At 30.1% G+C, this 21,138-nt stretch overlaps 2 protein-coding genes across 2 annotated transcripts; one reads left to right on the top strand and one right to left on the bottom strand.

Moving 5' to 3' along the window:
• Nucleotides 1-4,331, top strand: LOC133678737 (E2F transcription factor-like E2FE). Its single transcript, XM_062101218.1, has 11 exons — nucleotides 1-306; nucleotides 399-466; nucleotides 582-634; nucleotides 718-795; nucleotides 929-988; nucleotides 1,124-1,232; nucleotides 1,492-1,559; nucleotides 1,831-1,903; nucleotides 1,993-2,054; nucleotides 2,168-2,573; nucleotides 4,043-4,331. Exons 1-11 carry the CDS (start codon nucleotides 215-217, stop codon nucleotides 4,129-4,131), a joined length of 1,158 nt encoding a protein of 385 aa, XP_061957202.1. The 5' UTR covers nucleotides 1-214; the 3' UTR covers nucleotides 4,132-4,331.
• A 768-nt stretch (nucleotides 4,332-5,099) lies between these two features.
• Nucleotides 5,100-11,010, bottom strand: LOC133678736 (uncharacterized). Its single transcript, XM_062101217.1, has 15 exons — nucleotides 10,411-11,010; nucleotides 10,049-10,146; nucleotides 9,850-9,950; nucleotides 9,682-9,760; nucleotides 9,447-9,507; nucleotides 9,141-9,187; nucleotides 8,927-9,019; nucleotides 8,391-8,481; nucleotides 8,069-8,117; nucleotides 7,107-7,223; nucleotides 6,871-7,018; nucleotides 6,094-6,186; nucleotides 5,898-5,966; nucleotides 5,438-5,480; nucleotides 5,100-5,330 (listed from the first exon to the last, which is right to left on the bottom strand). Exons 1-15 carry the CDS (start codon nucleotides 10,466-10,468, stop codon nucleotides 5,230-5,232), a joined length of 1,248 nt encoding a protein of 415 aa, XP_061957201.1. The 5' UTR covers nucleotides 10,469-11,010; the 3' UTR covers nucleotides 5,100-5,229.
• Nucleotides 11,011-21,138: the final 10,128 nt, after the last annotated feature.

A 21,138-nucleotide genomic window follows, 5' to 3' on the forward strand; every position in this document is an offset into this window, starting at 1 on the left:
TTCCCGCTAGAGATAATTAACCCTCCAAACTGCTCCCTCTGTTCAAAATTCCAAACCCCGCCTACCAGAGTCTTAAGAAAACAGAAAACCCCCTCTCCCTCTACCTCTCTCTTCCTTTCTAACGGTAATTACCTCTCTTCCCTTCCTCATATTCTCCATCTTTCCATTCACTGCATCAGATCTGCACTCATAAAAGAAAAGAAAAGAAAAGAAAATGGCGTTGTCTTACAGTGATATTATAGATCCCTCTTCAAGGCATCACACTTATAGCAGGAAACAGAAATCTCTCGGTCTCTTATGCACCAAGTAAACAAACCCATCTTTCTTTCTTTCTTTTCTTTTTTTCATAAACTCATAGTTTTCCCCCGCAATTGAATTGATTTTTACTAATTGTGCAGTTTCTTGACCCTGTATAATCGAGATGACATTGACGTGATTGGACTTGATGACGCTGCTTCAAAATTAGGTATTTATTTATTTCTGATTTTTATATTTTACTGGTCATCATGATTTACGAATATCGATCCGTATTTTGAATGGGTGGGATTTTTAATTTCTTCTAATGGGTTTGTGATTTGCAGGGGTTGAGAGAAGGCGGATCTATGATATAGTCAATGTTTTGGAGAGTGTTGGGGTGAGACTCTTGATTATGATGTTTCAATTTTTTTTCTGTTTTTTTAGTGAGTTTTCTTATATGGGTTTTTGATGTTCTTAAAGGTTCTTGCAAGAAAAGCAAAGAACAAGTATTTATGGAAGGGATTTGCTGCAGTCCCTAAAGCTTTACAAGAATTAAAGGTAGTAGAAATAACCCAAAAAATAAAAGAAAATGATTATATGTTCCGTATACTTGAGCTCGACATGGGTTTTCTTATGAAGTGTTGTTGTTTTTTGAAATTGGGCTGATTTTGTGTTGTTGTTGATGTTTTAGGAAGAGGGTTTGAGAGATAATGTCAATACAATTGATAAGCAAAGCAATAATTCTGTGAAAGTAAGCGGACTGTTAAGGGTTTATTTATTCTTTCTTCATGAACTTCCTGTGTTTTAATAAGGGCTTCTTTCATTCTTTTTTTCTAGTCGTGAACTTTTTTGTTAATCTTCATTTTTCGTGTGTTGAATTTTTTAGGTTGCAGATGATGATGAGGATGAAGATGATGACTCTGATTCCAATCCTAACACTGGAAGCCAGAATGAGAATTCTGGTATTATCAAATCTACAGCGGCGTCAAGATTTGGTAATGTCCTCTCCTTTTCTATGAGCATCTGTATTTATGTTTTCTTCTCTCTCGTATGTTATTACATCACTTGTACAAGTAAGTTTTTTTTCCACAGAATCTGCATATGATTTAAAAAAGCAATAGCTTAACAAACTTTCAAAGGTCTTTGTAGTTATTTATTCTAGTCCTATGTTTTGTTCAAAATTTTGGTTGCACATATAATTACCCATCTACTTTTCTTAACATCTTATAACCAACTCACTTATTTTTGTTACAGATCATAGGAGGGAAAAGTCGCTGGGTCTTCTTACTCAGAATTTTGTCAAGCTCTTTGTGTGCTTCAACGTGAGTGAAATCTTAAATGAGTTTAGTTCTTACAGCCTAGAGTGTTATAAATGTTGTTTTTCAAAGTGTTTTTCGGTTGAAAATATATTAAAATTCATTTTTAATATGAGCATGTCAAAGTAATTTAAAAACATAAAAAAAAAAAATTTAAAGCTAAAAAAATTTTAATTTTTTTTTTAAAGCATGATTAAACTACAATGTCAGATGATGTCTTAATAACTTTTCTAGCCATTATCTATTACATAGGTGCTTATGAGTGTTTTGTTATCAGGCAAATTTGATCTCGCTAGATGAATCTGCCAAGTTATTACTCGGGGATGGCCATAAGTCCTCAATTATGAGAAGTAATTTTTCTCAACTCCTCAACTTTTGATACGAGCAATTAGTGGTCTAGCTCATTGGTTTACATTCTGTGAATAATATGATCGTGCAGCAAAAGTAAGGAGGCTATATGACATCGCAAATGTGCTTTCTTCTCTAAAACTTATTGAAAAGGTAACCAATCATGACAAATGCTTATTGAAAACTTAAAGGAATCATGTTAGCCTTTGTTACTCGAGCATTAATACAATTCTTCAAAGTACTGATATTTATTAAATGATGTGCAGACACATACTGCTGATACAAGGAAACCTGCATTCAGGTGGTTAGGTTTGAGAGGAAAATCGGAGAATGGATCAGGTGATCCTTTGGCTCCTTTTGAGTCTAGGAAGAGGACATTTGGAGCTGATGTCACAAACATATGTTCTAAAAGAAATAAAACGGATTCTTCAGTTGATGGGGATAAAAGCAAGAATCTGAAGATGCAGAAGCAAATAAAAGATGAGAATATTGTAACTGTCGTTCAGAGAGGCAATATCGACCAGGATTCACAGCAGAACTCAGGAAGTTTCCAGTTTGGCCCTTTTGCTCCTGTTAGCATAGCCAGAGTTGGCAACTCTGAAGAGAAAGTGACTCAGATCTATGATTGGGAGGGTCTTTCCTCTACTTTCCGTCCTCAATACCAAAACCAAGGTACAACCTAATGCTTTCATAAAAAATTCAGTGAAACGTTTTGACCATATCAGACTTCAAGATCCAATTATTTGACGATTAGGTTCAGAAATACATGTTCAGTATGAAACCGAAAACACCTGGCCTACATAGTCTGTCGGCCTTTCATTTCATGTTTCCTTGTGATACCATGCAATGAGTTGGAGAACTGATCACTCCATTGTTGAGTTGTCTGAAAGCATGAAAATTGTCAATAGGCTATTTTTTGAAGGTCTGCTAGTAAAGCTATGCGTTTAAGAAAAGCAAATATGGTTTGCTTAGGTCATATCACTTTGTTCGTCCAGTGAAGTTAGTTATTCGTGAAAATCAAAGTTTGTAAATAAATATATTAGATTAGTGAGGAAATAAATTTAATTTATTATTATAAAAACATTTTAAATAAAAAATGTCCAATAAAATTATAGAATTTATATACTTTTAAAACTATAAATATATAAAAGTATAAATAATAACAAACATGATTTCAACATAAAAAAATAAATAATAGAATACAAGTATGCATGCTAAGTATATATTCAAACTTGTAATTAATATAAAATAAAAAATTCTAGCATACATAATAATAAAATTAATTATGCTTAATTGAAACAAGAATGATATTTATTTATTGAAGTATTTTAACGTAATGAATTTTTTATTGCTGTCAATGATGAATCTTTTGTCGTTAATGCTTTATTGCTTTTTATTTGTACAACTAAAATGTTTACAATATGTCTCCTAAAATTCCAACAACATTGATTTAAATATATTTTTAAACAAGATTTTTGAATTAAAAATTACATAAATTAAATATTTCTCAATAAGATGAAACTAAACTCTAGATTTGAAATAAAAACTAAAGCATGGAAAGAAAAAGAAAAACACAAAAAATAAGGTAAGAAAAAGTGTGTAAAACTTGAAAAGTTCAAGTTAGAAATTTTTTTTTCTTTTTTTTACAGTGAATTTTAAAAATTAAAAGGTTAAAGAATTAATAAAAATTAATTTTTATTATTATTAATATTTGATTAACTATCCTAAATCAAGAATTAAATTAAAAAAAAAAAAAATTTTTAGAGTATGAAAAATAAAAAAAAATTATATTAATTTTTTATTTATTTAAATCATGTTAATTAAAACAATTTTTTAACCATTCGATTTAGACTGCTATATATCTGTATCCATTCCCTTGAGGCCTCCACTTTCCCATTTACTAGGCCTATCCACATTTTTCACGCAGTTTTGCTCTGGCCTTTTTAGCACTTGACTAACTTGTGAGTTAGGTTTCGTGTGCTTGATAATTTGGGGCAGTGCTTCCTCTGAGATGCCATTGTGTTGATTGCTCGTCAGTTAGTAGTTTATTTTAATATGCCTTGCCATCCATTTGTCTTGTTGAACCTTTGGAACAAAAAGTGTGGAAATATGAAAAGCTCATATTCTGATAATTTTTGCAGCTTTGAGAGATCTCTTTTTTCACTACACGGAAGCATGGAAATCATGGTACACGGAAGTTGCTGGGAAGAAACCATTACACATCTCCTAGTTTTTTATTACTGTGTCTCTGCTACCAGTACAGTATAAGACACTCCATTCTCTCTCTCTCTCTCTTTTGTTCTTTTTTTATTTTTGTACTTTTTAGGATAGAAAAATGGCTTCAGGTTGGATGCATATTCCCCGTGCACCATCTTAGCATGGCCAAACAATGTTCTTTTTCTGATGTTTCGAAGCAAATGAATTTGAATATACCGTCTTTTCTCCTTAGGTTAATTAGCTACAAAGTTGCTTCGGTTATGCAAGATATCATTTTGTTTTCATGGGACAACAGCTGCAGCGCAATAGACAATACACTCAGACCTTTTCCTATCTATAACATTTTCTTGGTCTTCTTGCTGTTTTGATGCTCTTATGATGTCGGGAATTATAAAAGATGAAATTAGAGATAAGGTTCTAACACAGGGTAAATTGCTTTTGGTTAAACTGCATTATTATGAGTCGCTGCTCATATATATATATATTGTAAATTAATGTTTGATTCCCAGCTATTGAATATGAAGAAAAGAGGGAAAATAAATTCAAAGCTAAGTGAGATCTGCAGAGCTGGCAACGAAGGAACAAGGCGAATGCTTCTAAACCCTACGGTACTGAGATTTACGAACACCCAGATGTCCTCTGGGTCTTCTTTGAAAGTGAGAAGATCTTCGGACAACAATGGAGAATGTAATATCGGTATTGCTCTATGATTCAAGTGAAGGAAATCCGCAACAGATAGATGAGAAGCATTTTCTCGTGTGTTCCCCATCTGGCTTGCAGTAGCATCGACTGCCATATCCGGATTCATGTTTTTACTGCTCGTGTACAATGTGTATCCAAATCCATATATTTTCGATCGCACAGTTAATCGCCAAAGGAGTACAAATCATCTTTTTATCGGCACATGAAGACAGCTCTTGCCTTGATGAAATAAAAATGTACTGTAATTTATCCATGTTCACGAATCTTTGGCAGGAGAGGTGTCAAACTCGAAATCAAAATTTTTATTATTATAAATTGCAAATGTCAATTTACAAATCGATAAATGTTTTTAAACAAGGTTTCCCAGTATAAGAAAGAGATGGCAGAAATCGGAGCTTTCCAAGGTCTACTATAAAATAATTTCGTCCTGAACACTAACATCGAGTGTCTTGTATGGGAGGACAATGCTGTTAATCACCACTACTTCATCCTCAACAGTAACACCTTCGCCTGGATCAAGGAAAAGAACACTGAGATCGTACAGAGAAATAATTTGTCCTCTAAAAAAAGGAAATGGACTGGTAAAGGGAAATAGGGTTAATGCATAAAAAATGTACCTAGGATTGTAACCCCAAGCTTGGCATTGTAATCACCTTCAGCCTGCAATCATTTCATTGAACATAATAAATCCTACCATGCATTAGAGGGAAGTCCGCAGATGAAGGAAATTGGGGGGGAAAGCCTAAATGAAGTGAATGATAACATTCCGCAAGTAGCATTAAACAGGGCTGTACTTGTCAATCGAGCTATACAAATATAATGTCTGCCTTTGTTATAATTAACAAAATGTCTTGGTTAGATCAATGGAAGAAGGGGGAAAAAATAATACGACAATGATAACATTAAACATGTAGATACTAGAATCGTATTACTGATATTGAGAAACATTCCGCAATACAAATATAATGTCTGCCTTTGTTATATTGTCGGGATACTGATTGAAGTGAATAACATTTGGCAAGTAGCAAACAAGAGCGGCAATCATCCAACTAAAATATAACAGGATAGACAACTTGCCTGGACACGGGACCATCTCCCAATGGAAGAGTTCCACCCAACAATTGAATAAATGACAACTGCATTTTCCTGAGAGATAAAACAAAGCATACAATCAAGTTTGAGATATCTTAAGGGGCCCCTCCACAACCTCACCCTAAAAAGATATAAAAATAGCAAAGTTATTCATGATAAATCTCTTAATTCAGTTCCCTACCATGACTTCAACGTTATCTAGGATTATACACCTTATGAGTCTTGCACCTGGTCCTATACGAGCATTGGCAGATATAGAGACATTGGGACCAATCTGTTTCATCACATTCCACAAAAAAAGTCAATTTCATAAATGAATTATATGCAGGGAAAGAAGCGGTACAAAAAACAGGAAGGAGAAGTGCTATAGAAACAAAGAAATCGTAACTGATGTCGCGGTGAAATTTTCATGCTTGATCATTATTTTATTATTTGTGAGACCCACAGTTTTACGACTTATTTTTTGACACAAATTTTTATGGAATCTTAATATGACTTTTTGTTTGTAAATCATTTTCCACCCTGAAAGGAAAAGAGGAAGCAACCAACATTCCTTTTGCATCATAATAGATGGATAAAGAAACTATTAACATTTTTAAAGGTGAACTAGAGGCCAATGCACCTAATTCCCATCACCTAACCACCATAAAGGGATTTGACAAAAAGAATACTGATAAGAATTCAAGCGGATAAAAAAAAGTACTAACTAAACTATGAACAAAAAAAAGAAAAAGAAGCCCTGACTATCATTGTACTAAAAGGATTGCATTGGCTAAAAGTTCTATTGTGTAAGAATAATACTAGTAAGCATTCAACCGGATAAAAAAACAGTACTTGCTAAACTATGAACAAGAAAGAAAAAGGAGCCCCAACTAAAACATACTAAAAGGATTGCATTGGCCACCAGTTCTATTTTGTACCCATAGATCTGTTATCATAAACAAGATGAAAAGATTACCTTAGCAGTTGGATGTACTTTTGCTGATGGATGTATATAAACATCACCTTCAATAGTAGCACTCTTTGAGCCATCACCACCAGCCAAAAGATGGGGTGAGGTGAATTGGAATTGGGCAAGATATAAACCAGAACACTTTAGAGACATTCTGCAGTATAAATTTAGTGAAAATGACATAAGGTAACTGGTTAAAGATGGCAAAGAAGATCTAACATAAGATGTAAAGATTGACTTACCCAGGTGTTTTAATTTGTTCCCAGAAGTCCATGGTTTCATATGTATATAGCTGCTTTTTTCCAGCAAGGGGTGACAGGATATCCTGATCCAATCTTACATAATCTGTTGGAAGACTCCTGTTAAGGGAACTTGGATCAAAGCAGGAGCTTGTGGAAAATATTGGGTTCTATCAAATCAATAAGTGAGCAATAACAACGATATTAATGCACATTGAGAAATGAAAGAAAATACTAAAACAGGACTTGGCTAAAACTATCAAGGATGTCTCTCCCAGAATAGTAATATTAGAGAGAGGACATATACTGCAACTTAAACGATAAAGTTCATATTACTGCAGGGAATTTGTATTCCAATTTAGGTGAACAAATTGAATTTTCTTGTTACACTGAAGACCTGTTGACTACTTGACTCTTAATACAAGTTCAAGATGTGGTTGGCAAATCCCATGCCAGTAAATAATCAATTGTGACGAGAACATTTCGAACACTAACTCTCCAAGCCACTCATTTACATAGATAAGCAAACAAACATATGATTATTGTCATGAAGAAGTCTAAATTTTAGTCAATTCAATGACTAAAGAGGCCCAAGAAAGAAATAAATAAAATAGATCCACTCTTAGTCACAAGAACTGTAATTGATGGTCTTCAAACCAATGAGTTACTGCAGATGCATATGGATTGTTCAAACAGTCCATTCTTCAAACAATCCATGAGATGCTTATGCATCTTATGGATTGTTTGAAGAATCCCAGTTAAGAGGCCAAATGTATTTTCAAAACTAATTGCCAACTTTAATGAGTTAAAAAAAAGTGGTATATTAAAAGATTGGCAAAACATTTGTTCAACTCCATTTCAATAAATTTATCATAATAGTTTAAAGTGAAATTATACTAGCAATGCTCAGCCTAGAGTCATTAAGATTAAGGGATGAAAAAGTAGGTAAAGTATGAACCACATACCTTGTAGAAAATTGGAGGGCTTCGAAGCTAGAAACACGTCTCAGATTAGCTGAAAATGGTAAAACAGAGTTCAGAATTTTCCAAAATCAAGACTCAAACTATTGATAATTGCAGAGAATGCTATCACAATCTAAAAAAACAGCCAGGATATGCCAAGCTTTAGGGTCAGAATATTTTTAGTTGATGCAGATTTTCACAATGCACCCCTGTTAAAAGCTGATACAGGCTAAACTAGTTTATTAAAGAAAAGAACCACAGAATTCTGGAACTTCTAAATTAATCTTACACAGGCACCCTACAGGCAAAACACCATATCACATACCTCTGTCTTTCCGTTGAGAAGAAACACCCTGGATGGCTGTGAATATTTCTGGTGTAAAAACATAAACACCACAATTTATCCGGTCACTTACCTGCATCAAAACATAACATCAAATGAATAAAAAGGGGGGGAAAGCCTAAACGAAGTGAATGGCAGTAAACAATAACAGAAATCACCATTGGATTCACTACAATTTTAAGCCTATTGTACTTCAATAAAAGAAAATAAAATAAAATTGATGTTTGGTTATGTACTAAAATTAAGTATAAAAAAAGATGAGATTTTGCTATCAAGCCTAAGCAAAAACTTCTTACCTTTAAATGCAGAAGTAAGCTTTTCAAAATTCAATGACCATGCCTTCAGATTATTTGTATTGGTTTTACTTTAAAAAAAACAAAAGAGGGATAACAACCAAGAAAGATAGTAAAAAAAAAAAGCTTAAAAAGTTGAATCAGATCCATCTTTAATCAATCATTAGAGCAATAATGAAAGACTGAAATTCCCTAAATAAAATGTGTTTCTGGACTGGTACTTACAAAAGTTTCAGGCTTCTCTGTGTAATGCAACAACTCATTGGTGTCAGGATCAGCTACCAATTCCCCAAACTGGCTGGCTGACTCAGCTGAGACCTGCATGCAGAAAACAATAATGGAGTTAAAACATCTTGGAGACAAACAGAGTACATCCTATTGCTGGAATACCAAAATCTAAACAATTTTCCTAGGTTATTATCTTTTGCATTCAACTAACCTTGATTACTAGGATAGTTCCCATCCCACCATATGCTCTGTGGGCCTCTGCAAGCATTGTAGGGGAAATAAAGTAATTAATGCTTCTGCTACATAAATATAAACTGCAAACTGTCTAGACAAAAGAAACCTTAGCTAAAATATAATAACGTACATAAGACCATTTTATTTATCTCGATATAATCATGGAAATATCTAAAATTAATGGTTCCATGAGGATGCATATGATACCCTGAAGAGGAATTTACGAACAAGTTCAAAAAAATTCATGAAGTTCAAAATAATCCAATTTGGCAAAGTAGGTTACCAAGCATTTCTGGGAGTGGAAAACTGCAGCAAACATCACAATTCAGCAGAAAGATATGGGACTGCGGCAAGATAACCAAGCATCAGTACTGAATTTTGGAGTACAAATCATCCATCTATATCTGCAGAAAATGCTAGCAACTACCGCTTGTTCACATAAGAACATGCAAAGAAAAAACTGTAAAATAGGTGACAGGCGTGCATGCTAATAGAAAAGTTTAAGCTGAGATGAAAACCGGGTTGTCTTCCATGATTAGATCTCTGAAGTTAAAAAGCCCGCCAGCAGAACCATGTGGCTTATCTTCCCGCAAATATCTACAAGCACAGATTGATAATTAAAAAAAAAAACACTGAACTACGGAATCAGAAGCAAATAATCAAGAAAGGCCATCAAGTCACTTTACCTAACAGACACTTTCAGCTCATTCGAGATTGAGGAAACATACAAAGCAAACTCTCTTTCCTCGTAGAAACCAACAAGATAGATCTGCGTCAAATTTGGAATCTGAAACAGAAAATGCAATCTCAATGACTCTACAATATGCTATGCCAACTAAGAAACAAACAAATTAGGATAATTTCTTTAAGGAATTAAATAAATACCTTTTTACAAGCAGAGATTGGATGGTGAACCATTGGTTGTCCTGCTAGAGGAAAAAGAGGCTTTGGAATATCCAATGACAATGGCCTGAATCTAGTGCCTGCAACATTTTAGATTTCAACTCAATTGAATGATGAAAAAAAATCAAAGAAACAAAGAACAGGGTTTCTTTATCTGCACCAAAAGAATCAAAATTACAACAAATATTGAGAAAATCAGAAGAACCCAGGAAAAAGTCCGATAATGGAGCCGTAAAATGAGCATTAAACTGTATCGCATACAATTAAGGAATCACAATTGAGAATTCCAATATAGAAATCAAACTGTGATTAAGCAATTGAATGAACAAAACAAAAAACGATACCTTTAGTAGGTCCACCGACCATGATGACAGCAACAACCCTCTCCTCAGAGCTTCCCATACTTTTCCAATCAAAACAGCAACCCCGGATCTCAAATTCCTCAGTAACTCTTGTCTGTTTAAAATTTTTATGTATGTGGACACAGGCAATACTCAACCGTACAGCAACAACAACATGAAGAGCATGTCACCATTCAATCCATCTCAGTAATAATAAATAGACCAACAATATCTTGCTCCCTTTTGGCGACAAGGAGGTATAGATTTTTTAAGATCTAGTGCAGTGAAGTGCGGGTGATAAGTGGTAGAAGAAACATATATATATATATATATATATATATATATATATGTTCTTTGAGCTGTGAAAGGAAACAAACAGTGTAAGCTTCCTGGATCTGGACCACTACTGCTACTGCTGCTGTTTTTACTAACGTCCGTGCCTTCTGATGTGGTTGTGTTGTATTTGCGTGTCTGCTTGGGGTCTTGGAGATTTGATTATGGCCCACTCTTCCATACCATCATAAGTTGACAGCTAGACGAGGATGCTTCTTCTTCTTCTTCTTCTTCTCTTTTTTCGAGAAGAGAATATTCTTGATTCCCAGGAGGGTGGTATATTGTTATTCAAATGGTTTATTTTTGGCTGAAATTTTTTTTTTAAACAAATAAATTTCATGAATTTTGAGAAAATAAATTATTTTTTAATGTTTGATAGTGTAATGAAAAATAAGTTGTAAAACACTTTCTAATGTTTGATTATGTCATAAAAAATAAGTTAGAAAATAACTTATTAATGTTTTATTTTTCTCAAGTTTATTAAAATAATAAGAAATAAAGCTTACAAATTAAAAGGTTGAATGAGAATAAAATTGAAAAAAAAATATAATTTCATAAATTATCTCAAATAAAATAAATAATAATCAAAATAATGGAGATCAAACCTAAAAAATAAAAAAAATGAAAGATGAAGAAATTAAAATAATAATAATTAACATTTCATAAATAATTTCAAATAAAATAAGTAACAATTAAAAGAATGATGATCAAATTTGATAGATAAAAAATTTCAATAAAAAAATGATAAGAGAAAAGCAAATAATAATTATAAAAATAAGGACCAAAGTTAATATAAAAATTAAATTTTAAGAGATAAAATTGAAAAATAAATATTCAAAACAAAATATATATAGCAATAAAAAGTTTGAGGACCAAATTTGATATAATCAACAAATAATATGACATTTCTAAATTTTTCACAACTTCCGGAAAGTGTTTTCCGTCTAAATTTTTCAGGAAAAACACTTTTCTGGAAACCAATCCAAATTTTTCTTTGACTGGAAAGTGCTTTCCGTTGACCAACATTCTAAATGGCAAACAAACACAGGAAAGTTTGGAAAGTGGTTCCTTAAAAACCACTTTTCAGGAAACAAACATGACCTACAATAATTGTCATATGGATTTTATTTAGACTCCGTTTGTTTGCTGGAAAATAATTTTTTTTTTGGAAAGTGATTTTCGATAAAGTGAATTCTGGAAAAGTGAATTATTTTTTGATATTTGGTAGTGTAATGAAAAATAAGTTGAAAAACACTTTCCAGTGTTTGGTTATGTCATAGAAAATGAGCTGGAAAATAACTTATTAATGTTTTATTTTTTTTTTCAAGTTTATTAAAATAATAAGAAACAAATCTTACAAATTAAAAACTTGAATGAGAATGAAATTGAAAAAAAAAATAATTTCATAAATTATCTTAAATAAAATAAATAATAATCAAAATAATAGAGATCAATTTAAAAAATAGAAAAAAAATAAAAGATGAAGAAATTAAAATAATAATAATTACCATTTCATAAATTATTTCAAATAGAATAAGTAACAATCAAAAGAATGAGAATCACATTTGATAAATAAAAAATTTCAATTAAAAAATAATAAGGGAAAAGAAAATAACAATTATAAAAATGAGGACCAAAGTTAATATAAAAATTAAATTCTAAGGGATGAAATTGAAAAAAAATATATTCAAAACAAAAAAAAAATATATATATATAGCAATCAAAATTTTGAGGACCAAATTTGATATAATCAGCAAATAATAATGTGGCTAATGGGGGGTTGTATTATCATTTTCATGTGACCCATTAGTCATTTGCAAATTGATATCGGTAAATCAATCTTTTTATCTTTTCTTGGTACAATAATTTTACTTATTTGCCCTTCACTTAAAAAAAAAAAAAACTAGCATTCAAGGGTTTTGTTAGACTTTTTATTTGTATTGCCTTTGAAAACAAGAAAAGAAAAGGATTTTTAGGGTTGTTTTCTTGTCTTTTTAGTTTGGCTTTTTTATAGTTCTCGAGTTCTCTCATGAGCAATTTGGTATAAACAGCGCTGTTTGGTGCCTAAATGCCAACTTCTGGGGTGACATTCGAATCATCTCAGCTACTCCTTCATTCATGGGTAGTGTATGTCATGGACAGGCCTCTAGTTTGGAGCAACAACTTTTTTTTTCTTTTTCCTCTCTTCTCCCTAAATTTCGTATTGACACTCCATATTCTTAAAATAGCCCTCTAATAGGTTTTTCCTTCAAATTTGGTCAATGTTCTTTGACGACTCTTTTTTTTTATTTTGAATAATTTATAAAATTTGAATTTTTTATTCAATTTTATCCCCTTAATTTTTTTTCATTTGTCATATTGAGTCCCCATTATTTTTACTGCTATTTGTTTTTATTTGAGATGGTTCTTAAAATTGATTTTTTTTACAATTTTGTCATTCTTGAGTTATTTTTCTATCAAATTTGATCCTTATTTTTTTGCTTGAAAAGTTTTTTAAAAATGATTTTTTTGCTCGATTTCATCCCCAATATTAAATTGATTGGGTATTGAGTTTCTTGATTGAACCCAAGTTTAGAATTTAATGGATTGTAGGTTTAAGAGATTAACTCGAGTTTAAAAGGTTCACCAGGGTTTGCTTATTGTTTTTAGTTTCATCATTTGATATTTATTTAATTAGAGATTGGACTCCGTTTTTTTAAAGCTTGCAATGGAATTCTTCAGTGATTTTGAAAATGACACGCCTTATCTCGAGTTTTTTATTGGTCTTTATTAAATTTATCTTTTTTAAAAAAGAAATCTTATTTTTGAACTAAATTAAATTAATTAATTAAATATGAATATGATATACTCGATTTATGATAATTTTTATTTGCCTTTTGGATCACTGCTTTGACAACATGTGTAGTCTCTTTCAATTACCCGAGTCATTGATTATTTTTGCTTATTTAAAAATACTGGCATCAGTTGAACATCTTTTTTTTTTACGTTCATAAAATTTCTCTGACCCATAATGTAGCGCAAACAATCTAGTTAATTATTATTCTAATTAACATTAAGTATCAAGTATTATTAAGTATAAAGCTAAAAGGTGTGGTATTTTAGTTGTTCTACAATCATTGTTCACCATCTCATATATTAATGTGGATTAATTTTTTAAAAAAAATTTCAATTTGATCATCAAACTCTTTTTTACACAATTGAGCCTTTATTAACACTTAATTGCATATTTTTTTAAGAGAGGATTGGATTCAAAGACAAAGGACTGAAGAAAAAAACACGGATAAAATAGGTGGTGCTTTTTAATTTTTTTTAAAAAGTACATTTGAGTTCTTTATCTTTTTTAACTATTAGGTGACCACCTTTATTTCTAGAAAAATTAATTTCAATACTAAACTTTATTTTTATCATTTTTCAATTCCTTTTGGGTAAGAGGAGAGAAATGATATTGCTGGATTCCAGCTTAGAGAAAAAAAGTTTTTGTTGCTATGATTCTAGCCATCAAAATAGAGATTTTGTTTCAAATAGTTTTATATCATGAGAGGAGTTCAAATTAGGTGTTTTTTTACCTTAAAAATATCTAAAAAACAAATTTGAGCTCAGGTTGATTTTGAGTTTTGAAATGATTTTTTATGCTTTTAGAGGTTATGGATTTGTTTAACCAGGTTATTAAGGTGTTTTGGGTTGAAAATGAGATTTTAGAAAGAAAAAACCAACCGCCCTAATTTTCTAGTCACCACAGTAGCTAAAATCTAGGGATTCTAGACAACATGTCGTCTGTTTTTTTTAAATTGAATTGGGACAGAGGACATGTCATCCCCCCACTTATAAAAAAAAAGGCTCGTGCAACTAGGTCTGACCTTGCAGACCCGTGTGTGAGCCTTTTGTTCATGGGCCAGGAGCTTGGCTTGACCTTATTCTTTACTTCTTATCGTTTTGATTTAAAACTTTTTTTATATAATTTTTAATGATTTTTAAGTTTGTATTTTACTTCTTTGTGATTTTTTTTCCGCTTATTTATCTTTTTTTAAATAGTGATTATTTGTTTTAATTATATTGGATATGTTTATTTTTTGAAGAGATTAGTATGATTTATTTGTAATTTTTTTTATAGTTTATATATATTAGATTTATCTTTAGAAATAAAAAAATATTTATTTTTTATAATATTTTTAATATGTGTAGCCTTGCATAATATATTTTTTCTTTTTATTTTATTCAATAAATCTTATGTGTGTCGATTTCTATTTCAAATTGATTTTAATAAACAAATTTATTAAACACAATCAGGTAAATCACTTATATTGCAATATTAAATATCTTGATATTTATCTCTTAGTTTTTCAATTTTTTTATTTAAGAAAAACATTACGAAGCCATACTTGATTTACGAGTTTGGTAAGGTGGTTTTTTTTTCTCTCCTTTTTTTTTATTGAACTTGACTTTTTTTTGTCTATTTTTTCTCATAGTAAAAAAAATAGTCTCAGAGAAAAGTCATGTTAACACAATTGAGCCCTTATTAACACCTAATTGCACATATATTTTTAAGAGAGAATTGGATTGAAAGACAAAGGACTAAAGAGAAAAACACAGATAAAATAGGTGGTGCCTTTTAATTTTTTAAAAAAGTACATTTGAGTCCCTTATCTTTTTTAACTATTAGGTGATCGACTTTATTTCTAGAAAAATTAATTTCAGTACTAAACTTTATTTTTATCATTTTTCAATTCTTTTGGGTGGAACGAAAGAGAGGATATCACTAGATTCCAGCCTAGAGAGAAAATGTTTTTGTTGCTATGATTCTAGCCATCAAAACGGTAGACTTTTGTTCCGAATAGTTTCATATCATGAGAGGAGTTCAAATTGGATGTTTTTTTTACCTTGAAAATGTCTAAAAAACAACTTTGAGCTCGGGTTGATTTTGAGTTTTGAAATGATTTTTTATGCTTTTAGAGGTTATGGATTTGTTTAACTAGGTTATTAAAGTGTTTTGGGTTGAAAATGAGATTTTAGAAGAAAAAAACCAACTATCCTAATTTTTTAGTCACCACAGTGGCTGGAATCTAGAGATTCTAGACAACGTGTCATCTATTTTTTTCAAATCGAATCGGGGTGGATGACATATCGTCCCCCTCACTTACAAAAACAAATTAAGGCTCGTGCAACTAGGCCTAACTTTGCAGACCCGCGTGTGAGCCTTTTGTTAATAGGCCAGGAGCTTGGCTTGGTCTTGTTCTTTTCTTTTTATAGTTTTGATTTTTTTAATTTAAAACATTTTTTATATATATTTTTAATGATCTTCAAGTTTGTATTTTATTTCTTTGTGATTTTTTTCGCTCATTTATCCTTTTTTAAATAGTGATTATTTGTTTTAATTATATTAGATATAATTTTTTTTGAAGAGATTAGTATAATTTATTTGTAATTTTTTTATAGTTTATATATATTAGATTTATCTTTAGAAATAAAAAAAATATTTATTTTTTATAATATTTTTAATATGTGTAACCTTGCATATTATATTTTTTTCTTTTTATTTTATTCAATAAATCTTATATGTGTCGATTTCTATTTCAAATTGATTTTAATAAATAAATTTATTAAACATAATTAAATGAATCACCTATATTGCGATATTAAATATCTTGATATATATATCTCAGTTTTTTCAATTTTGTTTTTATTTAAGAAAAAAATTACAAAGATATACTCAATTTACAAGTTTGGTAAGGTGTTTTTTTTCCCTCTCCCTCCCTTTTTTTTTTTATTGAACTTGAATTTTTTTTGTCTATTTTTTCTCATATAGTAAAAAAAATAGCTTCAGAGAAAAGTCATGTTATTAAACTTTATAAAATTCATGAACATTTTCACATGTTTGGTTGGTTGACTTGGTTTGCAAGTCTAATAAGTTTATTTTTTTAATTATTTTTTTCAACATCTTAGTATTGGGTTGGTGTTTAATTTTGTGATGATCTATTTTTATTATCATATAATTAAATGAAAAATGTTTCAGAAAAAAACAAATTATAGTCCAACTGAAGTCCATAACCTGGTTCACAGGTTTGACATGTTAGCTCAAGTTACTCGGTTCATAGGTTTGACGAGTTCATCCATTGGTCGGATATTTTTTTTTTGTTTTTGGTCATTTAATTATTTTTATTTTTTTTTAATTTTATCCTTCAATATTTGATTGGTTGAGAAATAAACTGCATGATTTATTTTTGTTTGCTTTCTATAGGGTTATCACTATATCAAATAAGTGTTTATTTTTAGGCTGATGCTCAATTTTGTTACCATGTTATTTTTATCATATAATTAAAAAATAATTTATAAATTTTTTTATTAAACTCAATGAAGTTTATGACACATGTCGTTAGGGAAAATGAAATCGATCCAATATGTCATTGTCTCAATTTTGTTTTTTCAAAAAAAGTTGTTGTCTTAATTTTTTTTTAAAAGTTAAGTCATGTTTTTACCAGTTATCAAGAATGCATTTGAACCTACAAAATTAATTGATTTAATTTAGGTTAGCTCCTACACGGTTTAATTGGAAACTCGAGTTAAGTAAAGAGCTAAGTTGTGAGGTTTCAAGATTGACTGTTTAGCCAGATTTAATAACACAGTCAAAAAAAATTTTAGCTGTTAAAATTTTTATTTACATCTAAAAAAATTGATCCAACCCACAACAGAGCGCAAGCAAATGGACTAGTTAAATACTAAAAATACTTGGAATGAATAGTGAAAAACCAAGTTATTTTATTTTATTTTGGTCCTCAAACTTTTTGAAGATTTTTTTATTTCATTTTATTTCAATTTCATCTTTCAATATTGAGTTTACTGAGTATTGAAATTTATAATTTTTTTTATTTGCTTTTTGTGGAGTTTTTTGGTCTCATGATCAGAGTTGCGAGTTTTTCGAGTTAACCATGTTAATTTGGATTATTTTTTTGTCATTTCTTAATTATTTTTTTTCTCAAATTTATTCTTCAACACTGAGTTGATTAAGAATTAGACTTCATAATTATTTTTGTATTTGCTTTCTATAGAGTTATCACGGTTCCATGACTCTTGTCGTGAGTTTTACGAGTTAACCAGGTTAACTCGAGTTTTTTTTCATCTTTTTTTTAATTGAACATTTTTTTTCAATATAATCCTTTAACATGAGGTTGGTTGAGAATTATACTTTATATTTTTTTTCCTATCTATAAAGTTATCTCGGTCTTTTGATCTAGGTTTGTCAAATTAACTCGGGTTGACTTTGGTTATTTTTTATCAATATTTTACTTTGTTTTTCACTTTAATCCTTCTCTATTAGGGTTGATTTGAGATTAGGCTTCATAATATTATTTATTTTCTTTCTAACAAGTTATCACGGTCTTATAACCTGGATAACGGGTTAGGCCGATCGACTCATGTTTTTTTATCCTTTTTTTGTTGATTTTTTTTTTACAATTTCATCCTTCAATATTAAGTTGATTGGAAATAAGACTTCATAATTTGTTTTAGTTTTTTTTTTATGAGGTTATCCTAATCTTATGACCTAGGTCAAGGATTTGGTTGGTTTAGGTGTTTTTTTGTGTCCTTTATTTTATTTTATTTTATTTTCACCTTCAACTTTGGATTGATTGAGAATTGAGCTGTATAATTTATCTTGATTTGCTTTCTATGGGATTATCCTGATCTCATAACCTAGGTTTAATAGGTTAACCTAAGTTGATTCGACTTAGATTTTTGTTGAATTTTATGTTTAATTTTATTTTTCAACATATAGTTGATTGAAAATTGAGTTTATTAATTTTTATTTTTATTTTCTATAGAGTTATCAAGTTTCATGATCTAAATAGTGTATTTGATAGGTTAAACTGAGTTTATCCATGTTGATATAATATATTATTATTTTAATATTTTAATCTTAACTATAGTATGCATTGAAGGTCAAAACAAAAGTTTACACGGATTAAATAAATATATTCATATATAAATAATTTTATTGAGCATGGTTTTAATCAATTTAACTTGAGATCATCACCTTATCAGAATTTAACTAATCTAGTTAGGTCAATAAATTTATTGAATTTACATAAAATAAATCCAGTAAAGCATTAAACTATTCTAATAGTTATATATTGAATCCTCCCATAGAACAAATGGAATACATGCGGCTAAACCAATGTGCTCCTCCATGCAACATTTTCTATTCCAATTTTTTAATCCAAAAGCTGCTTTGATCGAGCAAGAAGCCATCATAAAATGTTCAATTGTAATTTTTAAAGTATAAATCTAAGTCCGTTGTAGCCTAAACTGCACTTTAACATTCCAAAAGGCTTTAAAAATAAATACTAAATCATGATATAATGATAATAATAATATATATATAAATTTAAAAAATATTTTAAATTTTTTTATTAACATAGATGTTCGAATCAGCTTGTACATCTCTTAACTAGTTACATAAGCTCTAAAATTAATAACTATATAAGTTTTTAATAGTTATTATATTAAAAATTATAGGTCTTTAAATCCCATGTAGTAAATAACCTTTTTAAATTTTAAATTTTAAATAAAGCTAGCATGATTTGTCCCATTGGAGAACTAATGAATATGATTTGTTTTTTCTAATTTTTTTTTTTTGAGTGAACATGGAATTGGATAAGAATGAACTCTGTTTACAAAGGACTTTTCAACTCTAATTGCGAAAAATTAACCAGAATACAGTTCGTCCAAGATTAAAATCAAGATAGACTTCTGGAATGATTTGACCTAGTAAAGAATGCAACCCACAACGCAAGATTTTATTTATTTGAGATGGAGACTAATATTTATTTATTTTTATACTTTTATTGCAGCTGTGATAAAGATAACATGTAATTAATTTTTAAATTTAAAATTTAAATTAGCTTTCAAAAAATTTAATAAGATATATATATTTTTAAAAAATCGCAGCTATTTTTATAAACATGTTTTTAACTGGTCTAATATTTATTTTTTTGTATTACAGTGCTAATTTAAAGAAAAAAACATGGTTTACTTGGCTCTTGGGACGTTAAAATGTTCTGGCTGAATTCACTTGATTCGGACATTTATATGCTCACTGGCAATGGAGTATTTAGAGCGTGTTTGGCAGTGTGGTTGCGGGTGCTTTTCAAATAACTTTTCGTGCCAAAATGCATGCCAACGATGTTTTTTTATTTTTTAAAAATCATTTTTGACATCAGCACATCAAAACGATCCAAAACATACAAACCATATTAAATTTTATCAAAAAATAAAAATAAAAAATTTTTAAATTTTTTGGGAACGCGGCCGCAGCCGCGTTCCCAAACGGTGCCTTAGAGTGTGTTTGGTATTGCGGTAGCGGTTGTGGTTGTGGTTTGAAAAAAGTTGTTTTATAAAAAGTATTTTTAGTTGAGGTTGGTTTGAAAAAAATTGGTGTTTGGTTAAAACTATGGTTGAAATTGAGATTGAAGAAAAAGTAGTTTAATGTGTTTGGTTAAAAATGCTTTTGAAATTGAGGTTATAAAATAATTTAAAAATATATATATTAATATTGATGATTTTAAATTTAAATATTGTAAAATTAATTACTCCTATTACATCATGAAATAAAAAATACTTTATAAAAAATAATTTTTATTATTTCATTAAACTATTTATAATTCCATTACGTACAAAATTCATCCGATAAAAATTACAGTTTTCATAATTTTTTTAGCGTAGATAAATATTATCAGGTATAAAATTGATATTACAGTACGAGTGAATTTAATTAATTCATTTTATACTAGTGTTTTTTTTAAATACAAATGTTAAAAAAATTTATTTGGCTGAAAAAAAAAAAAAAAAGAATTTCACGTGAACAGTGCAATTCGCACTGTTCACATGATACACTGTTCAATGAACAGTGTATCATGCTACACTGTTTGAACAGTGTAGCATGGTTGTTCTCCAAGAGCCGCGCAAAAAAGCAGCATTTTTCTGCTTTCAAATTACCAGCGTTTCGCACGCAATTTGTTGTGGGACCCATACACAGTGAACAGCTTTTTTTCCTTAACCAAACACTGAGTCAGTGCGTTTTTGAAGAAACGCAACCTCTACCTCGTTGCCAAACGGGCTCTTAATATTGTCTAAAGCTTATCTTTTTTGAGAATCGTGTCATCCTTATCTCCGAAACCAAACGATCTTGTCAATGTCTTTGTGAAGAAGTGATGAGAGTCAAAATTACTACCACAAAATGTATCTGCAAATCATCACTGTCACCATCACAGTATCTCGGTTTTATTCACGGAGATAAGGTGCCCACGGGGCTCAGAATTCTGATCTGGTAATCATGTCAGCCACGCATACATTCATGTATAAATATGGTATGTCCCCAGTTGACAGGTTTAATTTATTTACGTGGGC

This window comes from Populus nigra, chromosome 18, assembly GCF_951802175.1.
Source record: "Populus nigra chromosome 18, ddPopNigr1.1, whole genome shotgun sequence".
NCBI lineage: Eukaryota > Viridiplantae > Streptophyta > Magnoliopsida > Malpighiales > Salicaceae > Populus > Populus nigra.